At 37.9% G+C, this 27,199-nt stretch overlaps 1 protein-coding gene across 1 annotated transcript in view; it reads right to left on the bottom strand.

The window, feature by feature from the left end:
- Positions 1-1,535: 1,535 nt before the first annotated feature.
- LOC139937085 (SWI/SNF complex subunit SMARCC2-like) overlaps positions 1,536-27,199 on the bottom strand; it is a 31,141-nt gene continuing 5,477 nt past the window's right edge. Inside the window, exons 9-25 of the mRNA XM_071932080.1 lie at positions 26,992-27,095; positions 26,313-26,440; positions 25,308-25,402; positions 24,106-24,323; positions 22,800-22,913; positions 21,707-21,863; positions 20,675-20,797; positions 19,145-19,346; positions 18,491-18,613; positions 17,689-17,927; positions 10,207-10,389; positions 9,388-9,621; positions 9,034-9,168; positions 8,277-8,451; positions 7,518-7,742; positions 6,865-7,026; positions 1,536-3,977 (exon numbers count right to left, since the gene is read on the bottom strand). Coding sequence (XP_071788181.1) covers positions 3,883-3,977; positions 6,865-7,026; positions 7,518-7,742; positions 8,277-8,451; positions 9,034-9,168; positions 9,388-9,621; positions 10,207-10,389; positions 17,689-17,927; positions 18,491-18,613; positions 19,145-19,346; positions 20,675-20,797; positions 21,707-21,863; positions 22,800-22,913; positions 24,106-24,323; positions 25,308-25,402; positions 26,313-26,440; positions 26,992-27,095 — 2,712 coding nt within the window. The 3' untranslated portion in view covers positions 1,536-3,882. The remainder of the gene's footprint in view (positions 3,978-6,864; positions 7,027-7,517; positions 7,743-8,276; positions 8,452-9,033; positions 9,169-9,387; positions 9,622-10,206; positions 10,390-17,688; positions 17,928-18,490; positions 18,614-19,144; positions 19,347-20,674; positions 20,798-21,706; positions 21,864-22,799; positions 22,914-24,105; positions 24,324-25,307; positions 25,403-26,312; positions 26,441-26,991; positions 27,096-27,199) is intronic.

The following is a 27,199-nucleotide window of genomic DNA, read 5'->3' on the forward strand; positions in this document are numbered from 1 at the left end:
CCTGTGGACATTGTAAATATTTGTGTTGGTACAAGCTAATTTAAGAGTGTAGGGGTCATTGACCGCGACCTATAATGCCTATAGGTCAAGAATGCCGTATAGTCTTACCCAGTGTCTAGACGGCAAGGCATACTCTGGCCCTCTGGGTCTGGACAACTTGAAGACCAATTTGGTTAGGACTTGAAATATTACAGACGTCCGATCAAAAATATATTTTGTTTTCTGTGAGAAATCGTTTCGTTGTCAGGGTATATGAGTACCTACAAAATTATAGCCTTCGCTCCATTTTTATAAAACTGACAGATTTCCCCATTTTACCGGTTTTCCCTGGATTAACCCAAAGTTGTGCTATAATCATAATGGTCAATGACAACCGCTAAAATTTAACCTAAGCTTTACGGTCGGCACTTTTGACAGGAACTTTGAAACCCGATAACTTGACAGTAAAACGTGTCACCACCCACCCAAAAACAAGAAAAACATGATGTTGTTACAACACAAACGAAAATAAACCAACAGCAATATCAAATGTATGTTGTCCTCTTTTATATCCCATAGGACAAGCTGACCCTTACCTACTGACCAAACAAACATTAGAAACAAAAACAAAGTATTTGAGAAAATAAACTGTTCTGACATTTTAACAGCAACCTTGTAACAATTTAACAGCCAAAGGTGATTTTTCACAAAGAGAAGGTCAGTTTGGAATCGAGAAAGGCGGAATCATAAACCAGGTTACACGCTCCCAATTGATTGCATTGACACATGGTGTGAGGGCCGTTTTTTTTGGAGGGCGGGAAATGTTTAGAAGGCTCTATCGGCAAAGGAAACTAGTTCTTGGCTGAACAGTTTGCAATAAAAAGGAGTGTTCAAAAGCCAAAGTAACAACCACACGATTTGTGTTAGTCATTAATATATCAATGTAAGCTTTTGCTCTGCCATTAACCATCTGCAGAAACGCTGCCACAAGGCACGGTGCATTTATTCGTAAACAGCGCCCGCTCTTGACCACAAGTCCTCTGCTCCTTGACTCTAGGAATCCAAACGTTGCATAAAGAGCTCGAGTGGAGAGCAATGACTGGGAAAGTGTTAGTATTGGACGTATATTGTAAGCTTATCAATACAAGATCTAATTATCAGCTCATTTCTGAAAGCCCCTTCGTTTTTTTCCTCAATAAAACTGAATTAATTCAAGAAATTGAAGGATCCAAGTTGCTTTATTTCAGCTTCATCAAATTAGGACAAGGAAAAACAAGCCTGTCACCTATCTAGTATCTATGTAGATATCTCACAACTATCATTGAATGTTTCACTCCAAAATTGTCTGCAATTTCAATTAGCAACATCCAGGAAAGTGTAAACCCGTCCAAAAGAAAACAATCCAACCGCTAGAAATGAAATGTTGGTCTATTCGTGGCCACCGGTCATTAATTACATCAGAAAGTTCATTAACGCAAATGTTTTAAACAGATGAATGTTAATTACCAAATCCTTTCACTCATACAAAACAATAAACACATTCTTGCACAATCCAATTCCAATAACAAGAGCATTTAATTACATGTAAGATGACTTGAATGAAAGAGGCTAGAAATGTGACATAATTTTGACTCAATCGCAAAGACCGTTTTAGAGAAAGCATTCCTTTAGCTGTCAGCTCAGACAGATTTATAAAGACAATATTGAAGCGAAATTAAGGCAAAAATTGTTGAGACTTAAGGTTTTCAAAAATTGGGGATAAGTAGTACCCCAAATGGGAGAGGAACACCTCGATCGGGGTACAAAGTATCCCCCTACTGGGGTAGAACAAACATCATGGTTCCCATTTGAAGGACATTTAGGGAGAGTCCAATATCGACTTTATAATCTGACAGTATGAGCCAAAGAAATGAAACCCAACACCAAGAACATAGGCATCGTATCGATGAGATTTCCTCCAAACTTAATAAATAAGACAGCTTTGAGCTTGCATTAACAGAATTTCAAATGTTGTAGAAAAATGATAATCATGTTTCAATATTATAAAAAGATTTGACATCAATGCCTGGCTTTCCCTTGATAAATGCAACCTTCTTTGCTAAGCAAACAATCAGAGGGGCACCGGTTGCAACAATGTATACTTTATGGAATTTCGACTGGTAACCAGTTTCTGTTAAGCAAGATTTGCTGTGCTTAGCAAGTTTGTATACTTACAGGAAATTAAGCCCAGGTGAATTGGATCAATACCATGGACAGAAAAGTTTGACAGTTACAATTTAAACCTAAAGAAATCCTCTACTTATGTACATTTACACTTGTTTGATTACCAAACACATCCAATTTCTCTTATTTCCATTTTCCAAACAGTAGTTCTGCCTGTCTTGTGCCCTGTGTATGCAGTCTAAAAAGATTTCATTATACACCAAAAGGGACCAGGGCCCCGTTTCAAAAGCTGTTAAGCAGAAAATTCAGCTTGGCAAATTTCTTGTAAGCAAGAAATAACCGAGGTACCAATCGTAGCAATGGTAACTGTGTGGTGTTCTGACTGGTAACCTTTTTTTGCTAAGCAAAAGTTGTATGTGCTAAGCAACTTTTTGTGCTTACAGGCTTTATGAAATTGGGCCAAGGCTATTCCCCAGCCAGCCTCTCTCACAAACTTTGAGTTTAACATGTGAAGATAACAAGATGTCTGTTACTGTGATATTAGGTCTATTCTGTAAAGGAAGGAATGTAAAACGACCTTGTATGAAAATAGTGAAATTCTGTAAACTGAAAAATAAGAGCCATATCTTAGAGGAGATCTCACAAGTTTAGTGTGTCTAGTAATAAATCACAAGAGAAACTGACCAAGTACATTTTAAAATAGTTTTGGGTTTGAACAAAGAAGAAGAATAAACTGAGAACAATGGTATGTTAATGCGGAGATCATTGGTGCAACTCCCACTCCAGTTAATTTGCCTATATTCTTCTTCTTCTTCTTATCGTATCCACACAAAAGATGTTGTGTTCAGCAACATTGTACTCTACAAGGTCCTCAGTTTTGCGTATTGGCTATGTTCCAACCCAAAAATATGAAGTGTCTAACACATTTGGTGCTTCATATGTGGCAAGGGGCGTCCCCTCCTCCTTTTATGTTCTTGAAATCTTAGAATTCTTAAGAGGATACTTGGGGGGGGGGGTACTTCTGTACAGGAGGCAAAGAGTGTATTAATGTATGGGAACAATTGGGAGGGGGCGGGACACTCACCATCCTATGCCACATATCGGGCATGGTATATTCTAACAACTTTATTTACAAGAAAACGAAAGATACCTTTTAAACTAAAACAATACCACAAAACTGAAACTAAATCAAACAAAAGTTTATGTTCAAGATACTGAGATCAGATATTACAAAGTCACCCTCATTCTCACAGTCACCCAACATTTCCCCTGACAACATAATTAGAATTATTGGCTGCGGCTACAGCTAGGACTGTTGCTAAGGACGTCCTATACTTCAAAGCATGACGTGGCGATCAAGCATAGAAATAGCCATCAATTTAGACATGCACCTGGTTTCTTGTGAACATTCAAGTCCAGTTTCTGCACCACAACTAAGCATAACTCGTACATTACAGCAACATAGCAGTATGACTATGGCATATTTAAGAAACACTTCACTGACGATGAGAACAAGTTGTTTCATAATGGAACCTTTTTGGCTTCAGTTGTGGATGGTCCTCTTTAAGTGGCTACTGCTGTTGCCTTTGTAGCATGTGCTGAGGAAATACAGTATGCTAGCCGCAGCCGTAGCCAATGTCTCTGGCTTGTTTTAATCTCTGCCAGGGTTGTGATAAATTACAATGGAAATGAGGATGTAGTGATGACACAATGGAAAGTAGCTATGTAGTGAATCCATTATTATGAAGCTGGAGATGCAGTAGTTGGTGACTGGTTGCTCATGGCTTCACTCCCTGTACTCTCTATGTGACTTCCTGTGTTGCTGGCATCACCATCTGCAAGTAAAAAATAACAAATTAAAACACTGGTTTAAGGTGACACTCTCTTAAGAATAATAATAACTAGTATTTAGTATGCTCTTCATAGAACACTGGGTTTACACAAAATAATCATACACAACATACAACTGAATTTCATCAGATAAGGTAGATATATTTAATAATAATAAACCGTTCTTTTAGAGCGCACTACACACAAAGTCCCAATGCGCTGTACAAAGTCTCTTGCTGCGTGTAACGAAGAAGAAAACAAATTCTGCTGATAAATAATATTCAGAGTGAAAAGAAAAAGAAGAAGATTAATAGGGGAAGTTTATAAAGCTGTCCCCTTTAGATTCTTACCATACCAATGCTCTACAAACGGACCATGCTACCCAATAAAAATGAAATTCTACTAGTCCTTAGGTGTTACTCCTAGTCCTCAACCTTCTGACAAATAACCAATCAATTAAATAACCAGTCAATTAAATAACCAGTCAATTAAATAACCAATCAATTAAATAACCAGTCAATTAAATAACCAGTCAATTAAATAACCAATCAATTAAATAACCAGTCCATTAAATAACCAATCAATTATGCAATCTTCTAACCATACATCTTCAGTATAGAAAGCCTGCATAGCACTTTTCCCACCACGTGGAGACTGAGTTCTTTAAGTACCCCCTACTGACCCATACTCTTAGACCCAACTACTCAATCTATTTCCCAGCAAGGAATTCAGAAGAGGTTCCCTGAGGGTTGCTAATCTATCAGCCTAAACATCTGCACCATGAGACTCAATAGCTCATCGTCTTTCCTTATAAGTCAAATCATCTGGTGGATATATTCACACCTTTTGCTGAAAGTACGGATTGGGCTGACGGCAAAATATATTTAGAGAGTGGAGGTTGGGATGACCAATCTAACTTTCTTGTATCAGCTTTTGTTTGTACGTTGGGAACATTAATCAACAAAAGACTGAAATGTAGACAACGAAGATAACTTAAGATTTGGTTTCATTTCACTGGTGCCACAACATTCACTATTAAAAAAAAAATCCAGTTCTTAAAAAAACGGATATGTTCCCCAAGTTCTTTCTGTTAATAATAACAAATACGGATTCGTATGCGCGATTTCTACACAAAATTAAGTACCACACAAGAGATTATAAAGGTTATCATAGGTGGACATAAGAACAAATTTTGTTACCAAAGTTGTTACTAGTAGTAGTGCAACTTCGTTTCAGTTTTTGTTAAATTCTGCTTTTAATCAGGGAATCAATGTGTGGTGAAGAGGTTTTCAACTAGTGGTTTAATCCCAACGAGGCCTGGTTCTTGATAGATAATTTTACCGAGACGAAGTCGAGGTCAATTATATAGAACCAGGCCTCGGTGGGTTTAAACTACTAGTTGAAAACCGATTCAACACACTTTGATTCCCATTCATAAACACCTTTTCGGTTAAAAAAATCATCACTTTTTGGTCAAAAAGTAAAATAAATGCAAAAATTATAATTGATAAATGATTTCTTTCAACACAACACCCTCCAGCTATGAAATGGTAAAGCCCTCCGCTGCCCTCGCGTAAACAACTCCTTATAAGGGAATGCTGTGGGCGTCACGCGTATCGCGTGATGTGGCACAACTGTTTCAGCCGTTGCTCTCGCCCAATAGGAATGAAGACACTGAACAGGTGCAAGGTCGCGTGTCACGCCCATGAATTAACACTTTTTACCGGTCATAAACAAAGGTTTATACACACCCATGTGACGCGCTCTCCACCAATAGGAATAGCGAAACTGGCTGAGGTATTTATGAATATGCATTTAATGTTAACAGTTTCTTGTCAGCTTATGTCAACTTCTTCTGAAGATGATCATAACATACTGATCAAAGCATGTCGGTTCTTTTCAGAACAACACTACTTAAAAAAACCTCACAGGGTGGTAGTGCAAACCTCTCTAGTAAGTGAACCTATTTCAACTTGACATCTTGTTTTGACGTTCTTGGAATAGTTTATGACAGCTGGCATAGGTGGAGTAACCACGCCAGCTGAGAATATTTACACCACAAGTTGACAGCAATTTGTCACACCCTGACAGAAACAGGACGGCAACTTGGTGACTTCATCTACTTCAATACTGAATAACACTAATAAATAATTCAGCCCTGCCCTAGCACAGTCTGCAACTGTTACGGTGAAAGTGATTGATTACAAATAAGACTCTTTAATAGGATTTGAAACTTTGCATGGTGGGAGTATAATCAGGTAAGGTTTGAGGTAGCATCCGATTAAGACTCTTAAAAGTAAAAAATGCGCTTTTCTTTTAAAGTATTCGCAATAATCGGTAGATCCTATTTCCTTAGGCAATGTCTTTTAAGTATTTATAGAGTGCCTTAAACAAGGGCCTTAGGGTGCATTACAATCAGATACCAATGAAAATCAAGAACTAATTAATAAAACAAAGCAAAGTGAAGCAGGGAAAAAAATAATAAGATAAAACAAAAACAAATGCGAGTGAGATGGGATAAGAACCGTTTATCTAAACAAAATTATAATTCTTATAATTCTGAAACTACATCCAATCACTACAAAACAGTCAAGAGTGGTGAAGGCACAATGCCAGCATGTCATATGACATATGGTTACAGATTTTACAATATACAGATTAATCTCTCGATGCTACAAAACACTGCAATACAATCTATACACAATGACTAAACACTACGAATCACTGCAGTAAATGAATAATTCAAGTGTATTTACAAGACAGAATCATTTGAGGAAACAATAACTCGGCATAGGAGGAGGACATGAAGGAAAGAATATGAAATAAATCTACTCTAAGATTGACAAAAAAACAAAGATATAAGGAATATACTTGATATGACACGTTGTTTACCTTGACTATTGGACTCTTGCATTGGGCTCTGTGTTAGAGTGCTATCACTTCCTACTGATGTAGGGGGTAAGGATGTTCCTGTTACTGCAGCAACAATAGCAGGATTCTGAGCAGCTGTTGATTGAGTCTGCACTGCAGGAGCTGGCTCTACTGGGGCTTCACCTAACATGGAATATCAGCAGAAATTCAACATCATAACATTAAAAAGACTCCTTGCAAATTATGTCACAAAAACTCCAAAATTATGACTTTAAAATAGTGACAAAACTACACGAGTGAAACAACCAGGTAGTCCTGTTGACTTCTTCCATTGACGCAACATGAAGCTACACTCTACCAATGGTCTGCCGTGTTTATGAAAAAAAATACATGTGAAGATATAGTGCACATCTAACTACATGCACAAATGCACATTGGACATTGCTTAAAATGTGCATTGCTTAAAATACATATTGCTTTAAATACACATTGCTAATAATTCAAATTGCTTAAAATGCACATTGCACAGCAACACATGAGGAAACCGACTCCCAAAATGGTGCAAGCAAGATTTATTTTATGATGGCGTTGAGGTAAATTGGGTCAAATAAATTATTTGTTTACATAAAAAGAAAACCCAAATCCAAACCAAGAAGCAAGAAGTAATTCCTTACCAGTACCCATGCTCTCCTCATCTTGTCCTCCCTCCACTGGTTGCTCCTCACTCTCTGATTTCTTAGGAGGTTCCTCTTGATCTCTCTGGGTATCAGCGTCTCCACCAGGACCCTCGGGAGTAATCGTCTCTTCCTGGGGTATAGCTGCTTGTTCAGGCTGAGGTACAGTAGGCTGGGCTACTACTGCGCCTGTAGGGTTAGTGCTGGTGGGTACCTGTGGGGTACCTGAATAGAAACATTTATCATTGTACTGGAGTAGAACCTTGGACCCCTACATAAGAAGTGCCCTACCTAGTCTAACTTATATTAGGCCAAAACATAAATCAGCTTAGTTTAACAAATTATTTAAGATATGTCATTTCAGTTATGCTTCATTAATATTAGGGACACCGCCAATATAGGGCTAGATAGCTCAGTTGGTAGAGCGCCGGCACGTTAATCCGGAGGTCGTTGGTTCGAATCCCACTCTAGTCAATTCTTTGTTCAACCCCAAAAATCATTAATATTTTGTAACTTTATTTTTATTATATATTCACCCTCAACAAAACAATATTAACAACTAAAATACAAGGCAAAATATAGAACTAAAAAACAACAAAGTAAAACATAAAAACAGGCCCAGCCCTAAAACAGACTGAACAGTAAAATACAGAAACTAAGATGATGACACTAGGGCAGCCAGAACAATGGAGAACGAGCGTCTTGAGATCATACCTCAATACTCCTCATTTCTTTGTAAAATGTTCTGCCTCAATTTACCTGTGAGTTGTGGTAAGCTTGGTGTGGCAGTAGCTGGTGCTGGCCCTCCTGTAGAAGCTTGCTGCATGGCGGCCATTGCCTGTGCATGTTGACGAGCGCGCATCTCTGCTGCCCTCAACTGCTCCTGATGGAATTGTTGTCTGTCGGCCAGGAGTTGCTGCCGTTGGTATTCCAGCTGGGGTGGTGGATGTTAAAGGACACAGTATTGAAAACACAATATTGATAATTACATTTTGTAGCCACAACCCAACTGACTGTAGATGTCATGGCCCTTCATTTTAGATCGTTCTCTCGTTTATTTGTTATCCCATTTTGATTTTCGGTGGCAAAGCCAAGCGGTTAAGATCACTAGACTGAGGCTCTGGTGTTTCTGATCATCAGAGTGTGGGTTTGAGTCTTGGTCTTGACATTTTTGTCCCTGAGCATGATACCTTACCATAGTTACTTTGTCCTTCGGATGGAACATTGAACTGTAGGTCCCATATCCTAGGATTGGTAGTGCATGTAAAATATGCCAGCACACTTATAATGGAAGAGTAGGGGTAAGCCTCAGTGTTTCTGGTTCACATAGCAAGCACCCTTGTTTACAGGTGTCATCAGGCTTGCAAGCTAAAATTATTATAGTTCAATTATGAGGCATCCTTGGTTTCATCACCATAATAGACAGCAACAACTTATTTCAGCTCTCCTTTCAAGCGTCAGTCAAGTCTGTCCACTACAACTTGTTCTTTATTGCATGTTATGAAAACCAACTCACCGCTTCCCTCTCTCGGTCCATGATGGTCTCAAGCTCTTCAAAGTGCCGTAATTTAATCTCAAGTTTCTTCATCTGAGTCTCAACGAGGAGGGCCACGAGGCTCTTGATCTTGCGTTCTTCAACTGCTGCCAAGTGCTATCGGAAAACAAAAGAAAAATAAACATTTTTAACTTATTGGTGAAAATTATCTAAATACACATATCAACCCTGCTTGGTGTTCAAGGCACAGTAAACCGGAAAAAAAACCAAAAAAACCCCAGACACAAATAAATTAGTCCCTGAAAACTGGTGACATAAGATAAGTTTTGAGAACAGAATTGAATTTTGTGGTGCAACGACAAGATCTATGCCCACCTTTGCTTTGACAGCAGCAGCAGCCAATGATGCAGCAGCAGCAGTAGTAACGTTCCCTTCAGGTATCTCAGCTTCATGTTTCTTAACTGCTTCGGGTTTCTCTTTAGGAATCTTGTCTGCTGTGTCTTTGTCTTCAGTCTTCTCTCCATCCTCTCCAGTCTTGTCATCCTCCTTAGATGCTTCTTCACTCTTCGGTTCACCGACTGCTTCTTGGGAATCATCTTTGCTCGTCTCCTGTGTGGGATAAGGAGATGTTCGTTTAATTACTCAGTAATTGATGTATTTCTCTATTTATCAAAGTTCTTATTTACTACCACATCATCCAATATATTATTTGGGGGAAAAAAGGGACCTGACCCCCCTCTTAGGTAGATGGAATGGTCCATTCTAGGGTATCAATTTATATTTGAACCCTCATGACACTGCACTTTGGAGAAACTATTGATTAGGTGCCATCATTTATTAGCATCCCCCCCCCCATTTTAATGGTTTAAACAGTCATTCAGAGTCAAACAGTAAGTTGTCAGAGTTAACAACAGTCATTCAGAGTCAACAACAGTCATTCAGAGTCAACAACAGTCATTCAGAGTCAACAACAGTCATTCAGAGTCAACAACAGTCTATCACAGTCAACAACAGGAGGTAAGTGAGTCATACTGGGCAACAAAGAAAAGTATTATTGTTTGTTCACAGTCAATCGCAGTTAGTGACACACATTGGGGAACAGGTAACTTTTGATATTGCTTCCTAATGTCTTTTCAATAACGCATACACTGTTTTGTCTCCTTAAAGAATACAAGGGTATCTCAAGACATGTACCTTTGCTTCTTGTGATACTGGCTCTGTTTTTGTCTCGCCAGTCTCCATCGTTTCTTCCTCCTCATCTTTCTTCTCTCTATCTTCTTCAGATGGTGTCTTCTGAGGAGTAGATGTCTCCATTGGCTCAGCTGAATCTTTGTCTTTCTCATCGGATGACTGAGCTTCTTCTTTTATTCTGACCTCCTAGGGGTGAGAATGAGTAAAAGGGAACTTATACAAAAGCTACATCCTTTAACTGTTGTTTTGTATATTTGCGTCAACATTAATATTGAAGTCTTGTATAGCGCAGGTATCTACCAAACAAGGTACTCAAGGCGCTGAGTATATACAAACTTTCAGAAAGGTTATTGCAGTGATGAATTCTGAGACCGAGTTATTTAGCACCTTTTAAGGGTTTACAAGGTGCTATGGCGCATACAGCAGCCACATCATTGGCTGAAGATATCCATGGTGTATTGAACAAATCAGGTTCGGGCATACTTGCATCCCAGTGTAACAGTGTCTTCCGCCATGACTGGGTTGCGTTTAAACAATTGTATAGACATGTTAGGGGCAGGTCTTAACTTGCCTCCAACTGCTGTTTCGTATAGTTGAATCAGCATCACTGGATGAAGATGTCGATGGTGTATTGAACTAATTAACTTTGAACATACTTGCATCCCAGTAATAGACTGCAAGTTTTGTTCATATTCAAACATTGGGAACCCTTGAAGTGTGCGAGTTTGTTTTCTACATGCATTGAAGCAATGTTAGTGGGACCATCCAAAGTGGTCATAAGAATGTTCAAATTATGTGTGAGACTTGCACAGTCAAACGCTGGTGCAGTAGCTACCTAATGGATATGTTTTAAGGGCCTTGCACGATTATCTCAAACAAACCCAACAGGTTGATGTAAAGAAATTATTATCAACGGATTCTAAGATTTAGAAAAACAATAATTCGCTTGATCAATTCAAAAATTCAAGAATCAGTTGTACTTATTTTACAGTTCAAACCGAGTGTGGGTTTTAATTTCAACAAAACTTTACACCAACCTAAAGGTGCAAACTATTAGCTTGGCATGAAAGAAGCTTCTTGAATGTTTAACTCAAGCCTAAAGGTCTTGAAAAGTGTTTCTGTGGACAGAGTTGACTCAAAACTATTCCCTGAATAATACAACAGTTTGGTTGTTGTTGCCACGCTGTTGCGTTATTTATACCAAGTGATATTATCATTTGGTATAAATCACATAACAAATAGGAAACACATACAAACATTTGTTGAATAGAAAAAAGAAAAAAGCAACAAAGCAACAAATACACTGGATTAATGTAAAGATGCTCTACCACTTACATGTATGTTAACCTAAATTTTTCAATAATTTATCAAGGTCACTTTTCTGAGGATTTCACACACACACATGTGGCTGTAATGGTTGACACAGATTTTACAAATAGAAAACTTTGCAAGGTTTTAAAAATATAAACAAACCTTGATAATATTACCAACATTTCTAAGACAGTACAGTAACAGCAACAGGGAAAAGTTACTGAGACTAAAATATGTTGTTTAGCCTTCGAGAAACACTCTGCTAAGGTGGAAACATCAGGCCATTAACTAGTTTTTTTTGCAAAACAGTTTGATTGAGGTTTTTTTGTGATGCAGGACACACTTCATATGAATCAACTGTGGAGCCTTAGCTCTGAAGCCTTAACTTTGGAGCCTTCTTTGGAGCCTTCAGGGCAACAAGCGACAATAACCCAAGTGTGGACAAGTAACATCAGAGTGTGGACAACCATTGGTAAGGGTGTGAAAACCACAACACCCTGTAAACCCACTCGGTGTCTGGGTAAAGGCTGTTAGCATAGAAGCATTACCTTAAAGGGAGGTGCAAACTCACTAGGTGTCTGGGTAAAGGTTGTTAGCATAGAAGCATTACCTTAAAGGGAGGTATATGTTTGGTAATCATGGTGATAAAAAAAACTTTTGGAAAGAAAGCTACCCCAGAATTTGATAGTATAAAGCATTTGAGGAACATTCCACTTCGAAGTAACGCAGTTATGTAACAGTTTTTATGTCCCACTTAACACTTCTCAGAGCTCCATGCTATTACGGATTATTCGCTCTGCAAGGTCATATTCGCTACGGATTGGTTAAATTAAATTTTCAGATGTTAGTTTCATTGTGAACATAATACGATTAAAACAATCAAATGGTTTAAAAAAACAAAGGTGTACTCTGCCTTTATAGAAAAGTTGCATCAGGGAAAAGAAATCATTCAAGTTCGTTGTTTCTTAAAAAGCACAAATGGTGAGAAGTTACTCCTTATGCAAAATTGTACTGAGATATGTTTTTAAAATGTTGTTCTTGAGAAAGGTATGACAAATCAGAAATGTTCTTGGGGGGATTTTTGGCCACTTCAGCCTAATTATGATAACATTTGAAATTTTGTAAGTTTTTAAATTGCTTCTTGAAAAGTAGGACTGTAAATTGTAAATGAATTCCTAAAAAAATTCAACACTGTACTGTACTACTACTTTAACCACTAGGCTGTACACAAAATAAAAATTGAATATTTCTAATGTAATAGTTTTACTTTAATTTTCAACCCATCTGCAGAAATATTCACTACAGCAATTTACAAACCACAAATTCCTTGATCCTCTTAAAGTAAAAGCCAGAGCCAAAACTTTGATTAAAAAGGAGAGCAAATCTTGAGAAAACACAACTTCAATCCAGTGAGTAGGAAATCCGTTCTAAGCTACCAATAGTTTTCCCGACTCTGCAAAGGATTTCTTGAAAAAAAACATATGATTGCAAAACCAGGAGTAATTCAAACAGCTATAATAATTTGCACCTTTTTGATTAAATTTAGTTTTAAAAAGTAATTTGTTTGCATCAGCTGCTAGGCTTGTTAACACTAATGTCAAATAGAGCCTTCAACTAATTGAAATGTAGGCCTATAATAAAGTAGAACTTAAATGACTTTGAAGGCAAATTGGTGTTACATTCAAACCAAACTAATTTCTATGGTAACTGATTTCGAAATGTCATACACACAATGAAAGAAATCTTTATACAGAATACATCCCACATTAAGCGATCGTCTTAATATTTCTTTATCAAGTAGGAAGTTCTTGGGTTCTTTGTGAAACATAACTTGAGTTTGGCAGAAATCTTGAAAACATGTTATGTGTCTAGTGTAGTCAGATACTATCTAGCAAGGGGAGATAGTCATTGGAGTTTAACTCCTAATCTACCCAAGGGTTATACATCACTCTACAGACACAGAGCTGAAATTATGTTTTAAATAAATCAAAAGGCGATTTTTTTTCTTGAATTTATAAAAGTCTAACTACCCAAATCTGGATGCATTTAGGGCGTCTTTTCATTTGGTTCCATCTGAAGATGATTATGTTTAACTATAGACTGAATGAACTAGATGATTACCACGTAATTTACTTTCAAGGTTACAAACAGCCATTTATCGGCCACTCATTTTATTACATCACATACAAAACAATTTACCAGAAATTACGACAAACCTTCAACTGCCATACTCTCCCGCCATAAAGGTCGTTTCATTTAGATATTTTATTTATAGCTAAGATGTTTCCTGCAAGTGTTTCTAAAAATGGTTAGAAACACAAAGAGTGTGAGGACAAGGTAGACTTCTTGGGGGTAAAGTTACGCTAGTTGATTCATCTGACATAATACAATGATGTATGTATGTGTAGTAGAGAGCCAAGGGACTGATGCTTAGCATCTTAACAGGTGTCTACTTTAAGACAGGCGTGACCATTAAAGGGTTTTGATACCTTTTGTAGATGGGTTTCTGGCCATGACATGTATCCCTACTCACTGTGAATGAAGATGTATGAATTGTAGTATGATTTACCTGAAGAAGTTTCATTAGTCTTAAAGTTTTGAGAACATATTATGTGAAAATCACAGAGCAATATTTTCAGGAGAGTCTGTTGTACATGCTAAAATAATTTTTGTCTCACTTAGCCCAACATTTTTGTGTGTGTGAAATTCTTTTACTCATTTCTCAAAAAACTACAGCACCTCAGCAAGTAATGTTTTAAAGGAAGCTTCCTACCATCATCATCTTTAAATAGTGTAAGCTGAGTGTAAATCGGTGGACGTTTGTATTTTTTGTCAGACTAAAAGTATTCAAACCCGATTAAGACCTCAGGATTACACTTTCAGAATGGGATTTAGCAGATTCCTGGAATGTAACGTTTGGAAAGAATGACTGCTTTGTGAATGAACTCAATGAAGGAAGTGTGCTATAAGGTAGACTGATGGAGTTTAACAGTTTCAACAAAATGTGTGAATTATATATTTATCTGATTTGTAAACCGGAAGGGAGGAGGTGACTTCGAAGTAAACCATTCTTTCATGAAGTCACAGAGGGGATTCAGCAAGGGGAGCCTTCTGTTCCTAACCACAGACGGAACTAGATTAATTAAACAATGACATCTGATGAGGATGACTCTTCAAAAAGAGAAAAGCAACTGCTGAAAAACTTTTAGAATTTTCAAAATTTGATAGAAAAACATAAGAGGATATTTTGTCTTTGTTTTAACTAAGATGAATGGGATAGCTATCAGCACTAACTCCTCATTGCATGCAAGGCCAACAGAAACGTGGGTTTACTTAATAGACATTTAGTCTGACACCCATAACGTGGTAACAGGTGTAATAATGGGCTAATTTATAACTGAGTTTGGGGAAATAATGAAAGAACAGTCTGTGGTTTATCAACTTATAGGTGGCGTATAATTGGATTGTTCATTTTGTCCTGTTTTTACAAGGGTGTAAAGTGAGCCTTGAAAATACCATACTACTGGCATTGAAGTAATAACTATACAATCTGACTAAAATAAACAATAAAAACCTTGCCCGTTTATTACTTCAGACAAATCTTAAGACGTGTGGACAGCTTTATTGCATTACTTGGACTCCAATACACATGGACTGCTCGACATCAAGACAGCGGTCCTTTTTACCTAACTCAGTCCTAAAACAACCTGATTGGCTCTTAAAATGTCTTGTTGATAGAGTAGAGGGTATCTTAACCTTCGTGGCTTCTACATCACTCAGAGCTACTTAATTAATCACTGATCTCTTACTCCTGAAAACACACTATCCATCTTGGGGCTGGTGTTACTTCTTGCCTCATTAAGAAACACCCCCTCTAGGTATCTGAAAGGGGCAACAACCCAGACCAAGGGCGGTCATAAAGAGGTACCCATTAGCCCATAATGGACAGGCTACTTTAGGCTAAACTCATCATCATCTTTCCACATTATAATTGTTAATTATATTCAGGGAACCAGTAACTGTGTACAGTCAACAGCTAGTTCCTAGTTCCTAATTCAGTTAAGCTTAATTGTTTCCTCCCTTGCTTTTCACCTCCGCAAATCCCAGTTTAAATCCAGGACTAGTGTCTTACATGTGAATTGGGTTCTTAAGTCCCTCCCTGATCATGTGTGTTTTTCCTAATTTAGGGTTTTCCTCCCACATCTAAACCCGACACTTCTTTGTCATATTCTCTACCCAAGTATCTTTAGACCAACAGGTCACAATGCTAGCCGCCTTTGACGGTTTGTTGCCAGCACAAACAAATTAAAAATAATACCATGCAGCAGATACTGGAGCGATTTCATAAAGCTGCTTAACCCAAATCAACCCAGCTAAGCAAAAACAGTTTACCAGCCAACATTGCAACTGTAGGTTGTCCTCTCACTAATGTGCAACATACCATTTTAAAATATTTACCGGTACTAAAGAAGTGTAATAAATGTGATAACCACCATACAGAAAAACAGCCGACAAACACAGCACATTTTGGACTCTGTGTGGTAATGTGCTCTTGGCCATCAATAATTGGTTCCTAAACAACCATTTCCTCTGAATATTAAGACTTTTAGAGAAACTGGACGTCACACTGAGTTTCAGTCAACATTGGCTTTTAACTTCCTGGGGGTCAATGGCTTTACTTTCCTGTGGGTAGGTCTAACCAGGAGAACTGACTGCCTCTCTCTGTCTCTTAGACTCCTTCTAGATGACGGAGGGTGCTTCAGGGGAAATCCCACAGCTCTTGACAAACAATCAAGGTGTTTGTTACAACAGTCATCAGGACAAACTATCAACTACATCTAATGACGTGCCCTGTTTATACTAATAATAGGGTACATTATTGATGATGATGGTGAGCGAGGGCGCTTCTTACCGACACCATCTCTGGACAACTGCAGCTTTGGTATACGATAATTTCTTAGTTATCAATGACTGACAAACTTTCTAAAGTTTGAACCTGAACAAAAATAATGACAGTTAAGGGACTTTGCGTTGAAATTACAACATCAGTAATATCTGAATTCTAAGTTATCAATATTGGCTGTACTGACAAACTGTTTGCCCTGGAACAAAGATATTTGTTAGCTTTCTGGGGGTCAGTGGCTTTAAATACAAAATAAAGAGACCACCAACATATCGCTAATTAGCTCAGTTGGTATAGGAGTGCCACGTAACCCGGCGGTCGCAGGTTTAACTTCCAGAAACAAGCAAATTTTGCATAAGAGTTTAAATAGAATCATGAAATGTTGTACCCTTCTCTTGATTGTTTGTCAACATTTGTTGAGTTTGGTGGTGATTGTGGTTGTGGTCGTAGGGTTGGGGGGGGGGTAGATCTTTAAACCACTGGTGGTCTTGTGGTTGCTTTCAGGATACTCTATTTTTTAACAAGAGGATTAAACAGTTTCCTGGACTAATCCAAGCTACCAGGGAAACCCCATAGGCAGCTACACTAGGAAAGGCTCAGGACTCAAACACAGTTATTTCAACACTAGACAATTCAAGCATTGTTGCTTTAGGTGACACCGCCTCGTTTATCAACACTTCCTAATAATCATCAGCATGTAGTTACAACTACCATCGTCTTACAACACACTCACTCAAGCTCAAGGCATCACCCTCCCATCTAAGAAATCTGTTTATGGAGTTGTCTTGTTTTGTTTGTGTGATCAATAGTGTTAACAGACCACAAAAGGGTATTCAACTCACAAGCTGCTAAGGTCGAAAACATCAGGGCCCAATTTCATAGCGCTGCTTAACAGTAAGCAAATTTGCGTGCTTACTGTAGCAGAAAAATTTGCTTAAGCCTTAGTGTATTTCACAGGTTAGCAGAAAAATTGGGCGGCCATATTGCGTGTTTACCGTGGATTTGCATTGTGACGTCATTTATTTTTGTGCGGTAAGCACCGGAAGGTTAGCATGCCTTTTCGTGTGCTTACGGTTAGCACCGCTATGAAATAGAAATTGCACAGTAAGCACAAAATCAGCCGCTAAGCAGCGCTATGAAATTGGGCCCAGGCCATTAACTATTTTTTTTGCTTTTATACCATAGGTCCTTTTGGTTGGTAAGCAGTTTGCAACAGCTAATTCTATTTTCTCAACTCGCAAGTTAATACAAACAAGAAATATTAGTAGTACCTTATCAGTGGTTTCTTTGTTGGTCCCAGCGCCCTCGTTACCTCCTTCTACTCCATCTGTTTTAGCTCCCTCTCCTCCCTCCTCTTGTCTCTCAGGCTCGGGGATGGTTCCAGCGATTCCGCTAGCATCAAGTAAATGATTATCTGTATTCATACCGGCTCGGGCAGAGTCTTCGATACGCTTGATATGGGTCTGGACTAGAGCTGTAGGGACCTCTTCTTTCATCTTGCTAAACTCCTCTGAAATTATTGATGATCAGATAGAAGATTTATTGAGGAAGCTTTAAAACATTTAAGTGATACACTACAACCTTTTAATGGCTCTTTAAGCCAGATCTTTATAAACTTTAGAACTTATAATTTGGATCAAATTTGTGGCCATGACATGAATCCCTACTCACTCTGAATGATGATATATGTAATATAATTTACTCGTAGAAGTTTCAGCCTCAATAGTCGTCAAGTTTTTGAGAAAAAAAAAGTGAAATGACAGAGCAACCTTTTAAGGAGAGTCAAGTTAATTCTTTGTCCATGCTAATATAATTTTATCTCACTGAGACGAAAACTATTTGTTGTCAGTAGTCTGTAGTCAGATACTATCTAGCAAGGGGAGATAGTCATTGGAGCATAGCTCCTAATCTACCCAAGGGTTATACATCATTCTACGACACATTCTGAATCTCATAGCTTTGTTTGATGGAATATCCAAGATGGTAGGACTAAGACAGAGGCACCAGACTATTTACATACAAGCCTCATTCTGGAACTCATAGCTTTGTGTGGATGGCTGGATTGACACTCACCAATAGCTGCTTTTGCTGCTGCACTAGCCACCCTAGGATCAACTGCTGATGCAAGAAAAGCCACTGTGCTCATTAACGGGTTACCAGACTGACTGAAGGGGATAGGTTGGTAGCTTAGAGGTCCTGTACAGTGGGAAATAAAAACAGAGAATCAACAAAATTACAAACATGTACCCTTTAAAAAATATGAATTCATATTTAGTAACTCTTGATGCACATTGTATTTTTTTGTGATAATAAGTTAATATGAACAAAGTAGGCCTCCACAGAATACCCCACAAAAAAATGTATAACAAATAAAAAAATTGAAAAACAACTTTGAAATCATATTAGAAACCTACATTTTCTCACAGATTATGATGGAACCTTACGACGGAGCCGTTCCACACGATGATAGGTACCAATACAGGCCTTTAATAAACCCACAGCGATTGCCGTGGTGCCCTGTGCGTTTGCTTTGGTGCCCTTTGAAAAGTCCCAAAACAAATTACCCTTTCCTAACAGTAGTGCCCCTAACTAGAGGGAAATTGCTGTGCCTCTTCAAGAATGAAATTCATTGACTGCCAATACACAGTTTCAACCCAGTAAGCTTCTGATTTCAATCTACAAATTGAAGTCTTTTAGAATAAGATATAAAGTATTCCTCCTTCTTACCTAGTGCATTAGGTCCATCTTCCAAGTAACTATCCTCAATAGGAAGTCTCAAGAAGTGTAAGATGCATTCATCTTGAGTCCTTGAGCCGACATGCTCCGAGACCTTATTCCAATCATCTCGATACATCTCAAGAGCTTCTAGGAGAAGAAGTGTTTCTTGATCCGTCCAGTCCTTAGTCACGCTGGCTGAGGCGGATTTACCCTGAAAAGAGGACCACAGTAAAGTATAAGGGTTTAGGTCTTGGATTTGAATCCCAACCGAGTAATGTGCCTGTGATTTTTAAAACACAACTTGGGAGAGTACTGAGTATACAGTGCTAACACACATCGATGTAACGGTAAAACCAAAATTAATATAAGAGTTTAACCATTGCAATCATGTAATAATTGTATCGAGTATAAATAATTTCATTCTCTTTAATAAATCGTTGTTGTAGCGGCTCAAAAAGAACCGATGGTATAAACTCATCTATTCGATCAGTATGCTCTGATCATCGTATGACCAGGGGTGCGAGTCATTATTAACTAAAAAGTCTGAAACTTGGATACAAGTTCAAAGGTATGTTGAAATGATGCCATTTCTACCGTTTGGTAGCCCCTGGGGTTATAGATTCCAAGGAGCTTTTGGAAACAGTATCCAAAGCACTAGAGGAGTAGACCAATGAGCAGGATTTCTTTATTTGTGGAAAAAAATGTTGTCTGTTTTTCTCCACCAGGCCGACATAAAAAGTCGTCTGAATTCAGCCAAAAGTCTGAACAATCTCATCCCTGTATGACAAAGTCCAATTGAAATCCTAATCAGACTCATGTGGATCTATTCTGCTTAGGTTTAAAATCCATCTGTTTGATGTCTGTAGTCAGATACTATCTAGCAAGGGGAGATAGTCATTGGAGTTTAACTCCTAATCTACCCAAGGGTTATACATCATTCTACGACATCAAAACAGTGATGAGATATTTCTGTTATTGAATACAAACTGCAAATCACTGGCTTTTCCAAAGCAATGCAAGTAGATTTCATCTTTCAAATCAATATTTGAACACAAATATGTTTGATGAATAATTGAGTTCTCCTCAACTGTTTGACAAAATTGAAAAGGAATCTTTCTACTGAATTTTGAATTTATTTATTTTTTATTCTCTTGTGTCAGATGATTGAATGACACCCAAGGGCCTGATTTCATGGCTGTGTTTACTGTAAGCGAAAAAGTTAACTGGAAAATCAGCACTTAAAAATAACATTTCATAGGTAAGCGAAGAAATTTTGCTTATGCTTTTGGGTACTTCATGTTACTAAGCAATCTTCTCTTACACAGCTAGCATCAAAATGCGGAGAGTGATTATCATCATCATCATCATCATCATCATCATCATCATCATCATTCTCTTGATCCATCAGGGGGGGACGTAGAGCCGCCCAACCAATGCACTCTGCTGCTGAGTGCCACAGCTGCCCAGCCCAGGACTATGATTATCATATTGCATTTAGCAGAAACAAGGAATTGGACCCCACTCTTGTTGAAAGCTTACCTTAGCATGTTGTTTCTTGGAGGCATACAGATCACTCCGAAGTCCAAAGTTTTGCAAGTCACTAGGTTTAGCGTCTTTGTTTGAGCCCTTTTCTCCAAGGGTAGCCACTTGTTGAGAGGCAGACTTAACACAAACAAAACAAAACATCATGTCAAATAAAACACTTTCATTTGGATCACAAATTTTACAATTCCGTAAAGTGGCAAAATTGAAATAATATGGCCCTTTTACAATAAAATGTTGTTCCAAGGATATTTTCCTAAGAGAGGCAGTTCAACCCTCAAACCAGATTTAAGGATAAGATAAAAGAATAAGGATAAAAGAAAATAGTCAGATCTGGCCATAGAGCTATATATATTGACTAGAGCGCTAGCTTGCTCTGCATTTTGAAGCCACCCTGGGCGCAGACATCTTTGATGTGTTGCGTGACTACGGAACAATTTTAAGAGAACACACATTTGATTTCATATAAAAGCATATGTCTGTCTGTAGTCAGATACTATCTAGCAAGGGGAGATAGTCATTGGAGCTTAACTCCTAATCTACCCAAGGGTTATACATCATTCTACAGATACACACGTAGAGTTGAACCAATCCAGAACACTTTTTTCAAACAAAATACATTTGACTATAAGCCAGAAAAAAATTGACAAATGTAATTATTTCTGTAACTGCCTTGCTTACCTAGCTTACCTAGGTTCCCCCATATTCTAGACCTCGGCCCTCCCTTTACAGACTCTGTTAATCACCAGAGTTGAAAGAATATGCATTCAGATACAACATGGACTATTTCTTTCTCCCTTTGGTGATTGGTTTACTTCTTTCAAGACAATTTTGGTCTCATAGATATTTTGAAAAAACCCGAGATCAGGAAAATCACATACCAGGGATGCGCTTTCGCAGTTGTAGGCAATAACTGTTTCGGTCAATGGACAGTGATAACCAATGGCAAGTTCAACTGAAACAGTTATTGGTTAGGACCGCCAAAACGCACCCCTGATGAAGACACAAAACGTTAAGAAGTGAACTGACCTGCTGTGGTTTGGCAGGTTGCATGGGTTGTAAACCTGATGGGGTATCTGCTAATACATGGAAGTGAGATGTAGGTGGAGGACCCATAGGTGCTGCTCGGTTCTCAGCATCTACCTGGTAGTTGACGAGACCCCACTGCTCAAGGAATGCATGAACCCTTTAAGATACAGGAAGATCAAAGTGAAATATTGTACGTCATTAAGTATTCTAACTATGAGTGTACTATTGTCATCCATGGATAGGCTGAAACTAGAGAACCCTCCATAAACTCTTATTATAAAACACCCAAGCAGATCCTTGCCATTTGATTGGAGGATTGTCCGTCACGTGATAGCAAATAAAAGTACAATTGCACGCTACGTTACTCACCGTGCATTTTTCGTTCCATCCTAAAAGTACTATTGCATGCTGAGTAAAAACATCACTGCGTGCGCGTGTCTTTGGTAACGCAGCAGTGTTACTGCAAGGCACACACATCATTCGGCGTCTGCGTGTCTCAAAATAGATTTACAGAACGCACATTGTTACTGTTGAATCACACAGGCCGACCCAAAAGAAACGAGTGTAATTTCACAATTACAAATTGAAGGCCTGCGCTTTGTTTGTTTTGAAAGTTGTATCCTCCAATCAAAATGACAAAGATCTACTTGGATGTTATATAAAACAAACAATGAATGTTTTCCAGTAAATATGTCTATCGTAGTCAGATACTATCTAGCAAGGGGAGATAGTCATTGGAGCTTAACTCCTAATCTACCCAAGGGTTATACATCATTCTACAGACACACACGTAGAGTTAAACAAATCAAGTGAATTATTTCCTTTGTATAAAAGATTACAATGCAATACAAAATGCGGCAGATCAACAACCATCAGTTGCTACTCAATATTAGCATTCAGTGCAAACATAATATATGTTCAGTCTAATTTGTTTGAAATTAACATTTTATTAATAACCTAAAGTTGATGTAAATAAACACAGCAGGGAAAAGCAAAAAAAAATATGTAAAATAAAAAAAAAATAATAATAATGCTCAACTTCTTTGTAGAATTGCCTATTTTAGTATGAGGTTAAGTTATAGTGGCTTCATACCTCATAATAGCACACACATCTCCTGCAAGGTTCCTTCGACACGCTGTGAAGGTGAGATACTCCGTTGGGTTCAGGCGGTAAGTGTCAATCATGAAGTTACGATATGCCATGAATCTGTCAAGATAAAATGGTATGAAACTCTTTATTTTAATTTATTGATTTGGGTTGTGAAGTCAAGGATTCCAAGGGAAGAGAACTTAACCAATTTATTAGCCAAGAAAACCATGGAGGGAAGACAAGGAATGATGCTTCAGTTATAGATGTTGGAGGAAAACCCCAGAGAATTATTCCATCTTTTGCAAGTGCATAGTCGTGTGAGCGACGAATGCAGTGCACGGAGCAAATATTTGACTTTTTTGTAGTAGTCGTGGCAGCGCGGTAAAACAGATATTTGAAAAGCGACAGTCGTAACTCAACCTAGCAATCAATAGTCGCGACTTCGACACTGATCTGTCTGTTTGATGTCTGTAGTCAGATACTATCTAGCAAGGGGAGATAGTCATTGGAGTTTAACTCCTAATCTACCCAAGGGTTATACATCATTCTACGACACCAAACAATTATGAGATATTCCCGTTAAAGACAATTGCAAATCACTGGCTTTCCCAACAACATTGTATTTTCACTTCCACAATAATGCCCGATTTATGTAGTCCCCAGAAAATTCTTATTGAGCAGAAATGAGTTTTGAATATGCTATCAATATTTTGCCACAAATAAACCCTGAGAAAGTAATTTCATTAAGCAATGCTTAAATTCAACAACGAGCATTAGGCTCAATTCTGCAAAGCACTAAGATTCAACTTAAGATGAGTTGTCAACATCAATATGGTGTGTTGTCACATCACACTTATACGCCTTTCTTAATATTTATGCATGAGGTACGTCACAATGCTAATCCAAAACGAGGCGATGGGCGCAGCCACTGCAAGTGATGGGGGACGTGCACCCATAGCCTCATTTTGGGTAAGAATTATGACGTCATGCATACATATTAAGAGAGGTGTATAGCAATGGGAGACTTTGAAATGCTAGGTGGCAGCAGACTTACCAGGTAATTCCTGTGGCTCACGTAGTTATGAGCATGCGCACATTACTGAGAGCAACGGATTTACTTGGTAAGTCTGCTGCCACCAAGCGTCCCAAAAGTCGCCCATTAAGATTGTTAAACGTTTTAAGGTCAATCTTAGATCTTCTAGCAGAGGATTAGGTTTCATTTATAACTTGATCTGCAATAATCTTGATTAGCATCCAGCCTCCCTTAATCTAACATTTTTTATTTCCAATCTTGAAATGATAAACTTACACTTCAGGAGACTTGGATTTATTCTTGGCGTTGAAGAACTCCGGTAGTGCTCTTCTTTCGATGGCATGGAGACTGTTATAATCAAACCATGCAGAGTAGCTTGGTACGATGATGTGGTGGGTTTGTTCAGTCACTTGTTCTTCCTGGGTGTCTGGGGTTTGTTTCTCTTTCTCTTCTAGCTCTGCACCTGTCACTAAGGCTGCTGGTTCACCATTCAGCTGTAGGAAGATATAATGGAAATACAATTGAGGTTACTGGTTCATTATTCAGCTTTATTGAGACATAATGAAAATACATTTCAAGTTGCTGGTTCACCATTCAGCTTTAGTAAGACATAATAGAAATACAGTGAAGGCTGCTTGTTTCACCATTCAGCTGTAGACATTATAAAGATACATTGAGGGTTGCTGGTTCACCATTCAGCTTTATTAAGACATGTAAGAGATACATTTGAAGACACTGGACACTATTGGTAATTGTCAAAGACTAGCCTTCACAGTTGGTGTATCTCAACATATGCATAAAATAACAAACCTGTGAAAATTTGACCTCAATCGGTCGTCGAAGTTGCGAGATAATAATGAAAGAAAAAAACACCCTTGTCATACAAAGTTGTGTGCTTTCAGATGCTTGATTTCGAGACCTCAAATTCTAGATCTGAGGTCTTTAAATCAAATTCGTGGAAAATTACTTCTTTCTCGAAAACTAAGTCACTTCAGAGGGAGCCGTTTCTCACAATGTTTTACACCATCAACCTCTCCCCATTACCCGTAATCAAGAAAGGTTTTATGCTAATAATTATTTTGAGTAGTTACCAATAGTGTCCACTGCCTTTAAAGCTACTGGTTCACCATTCAGCTTTAGTAAGACAAAATAGAGACAAATTTATCAGATATCAGATATTTGTACAAATAGGAACTTTTGATGACTTAAATTTTGAAACAGTGAATGATTACCACTGCAGGGAGATATTACTCCATTATTTATAAATCCAGAGGGTAAAAAAAAAAATGGCAAAAGGAAAATAAAGATAATTTGAAAATGTTTGAGTGTGTCTGTAGTCAGATACTATCTAGCAAGGGGAGATAGTCATTGGAGTTTAACTCCTAATCTACCCATGGGTTTATACATCATTCTAGCAACACACACCATTACTTTATTCTCTAAGATGTTTACGTTGATAAGAAAGCTCAATGTCTTACCTTATCTTGAGATTCATCTTGTAGATCATCCATCTCCTGTAAGGATCCTCCTTTGATTGGCTGTAACTCTGTGTCACGACCACTTCGACTTGAAACTAAATAAATATAAACAGCAAATGACAATAATGTTCAAATAACTGCATGCTTTAAATTGACATGTACAAACAAAACTATAATAATCAACATACACACAGACATTAATAATCTTGTTGGTTTTTTTGCACTGTTATTTTTAGGAAAAAAATGCCAGGAAAACTATTAGAAATACATGATTTTGTTTTAGAGCTATAAATTCTATGTTTACATGGGAAATATAGGAACATGTCTATTCAATGCTATATTCTGTCTTTGACCCTCTTGTCTGAGCAAAGGTTGGTTAAATAATAACCCTCTGTCTCATTCATTCTTAGACCAGACTTTACAACTTACTAATATGGGAATGTAAAGTATCACTAAAATCGAAATTAGACCCATGTGGATCTTTTCTGCTAAGGTTTAAAATCTGTCTGTTTGATGTGTGTAGTCAGATACTATCTAGCAAGGGGAGATAGTCATTGGAGTTTAACTCCTAATCTACCCATGGGTTATACATCATTCAAAGACATCAAACAGTCAAGAGCTATTACTATCAAAGACAAATTGCAAATCACTGGCTTTTCCAAATATTTTAGTTTACTTCTACAATAAGGCTTGATATGTTGAACAGTCTGACACAAACTATGCAGTTTATTTAAAATATATTGTGCAACTGGAAAAGCTTTCAGGTTTGTATATCTTGAATCATCTTTTCCTTGATAACCAAACATCTTAGAAAATGTCAAGCAATAAACCACATGGGATACTGATTTTGAAATAATGTTGGGTCGAACAAGGAAAAATTGCCTTAAAAAATTCTCCTAGACAAATCTGAAAATCCATCCAAGTTATGTGCGACAACGACCCTGAATAAAAATAAATAAAAAACCATTGCCCTTTGGCGAAAGGAAATTATACAAGTTGACGCACCTATCTTGGGTAGTTGGACCTCTTCTACAGCTGGTATGACTGAAGGATTATCCATGTCTTTAGTCAGATCTTCAGGCTCCTCATCTCTTGGGATCCGTTTCTTCATAATAGGAGCAGGACTCCGTCCTCTATTCACATTAATAAGAAAACAGTTGAACTTTAAGAAAATTCTGAGACTCTAGAAACAGTTGTGAAGTTACTTGTGAATCCTACAGTGTTCTCATGTAGTGGATGTAGGATACAGTGATCATTTTGACGATGTGTGCGGGGTTTCAGTGTAGGAGACAGGCCAAGGAATCTGAGAGCAATGGCTCATTGATGTGTTATCAACTATCCATCTGTAGTCAGATACTATCTAGCAAGGGGAGATAGTCATTGGAGTGTAACTCCTAATCTACCCATGGGTTATACATCATTCTACAGATACAGTTTTATAGATGATAAGACTTCAAAAATCTAATTGAGTTGCTTTATAGCTCGATGTTAACTTTCTTTTTCTACTAACATCAGCTATTAAAGAGGACAGAGAGAATCAGATTTAATATGTGGTTTTCTTAAAATAACTACTTATTAACTTGGCAGGAGATTGGCTAAACCCATACAGTTATTAGACTTGTGCAAAGATAAAGGTAAAAATAAGTTGACTTCGCTTTTTTAATCTTTTAATGAGCTGACTTACGGTTTCTTTTTCCTCTTGTCTGAGGTTGGAGATGGAGATCGTTTTCTCTTCTTCCCGGCAGCTCCTCGCTTTTCTCTCCTGTCAACATCCGGACTGTGCGCATGCTATGTAACCATGGAAACAGAGAAATAATTGAGTTCGTAGTGCGCAAAGCCTGGTTCATACTTCCTGAAAAGGCGAACGAGCTTTGACATCACATGGCTGTTTC

The sequence above is a fragment of the Asterias amurensis genome, chromosome 5 (assembly GCF_032118995.1).
Source record: "Asterias amurensis chromosome 5, ASM3211899v1".
In the NCBI taxonomy this organism is placed as follows: Eukaryota; Metazoa; Echinodermata; class Asteroidea; order Forcipulatida; family Asteriidae; genus Asterias; species Asterias amurensis.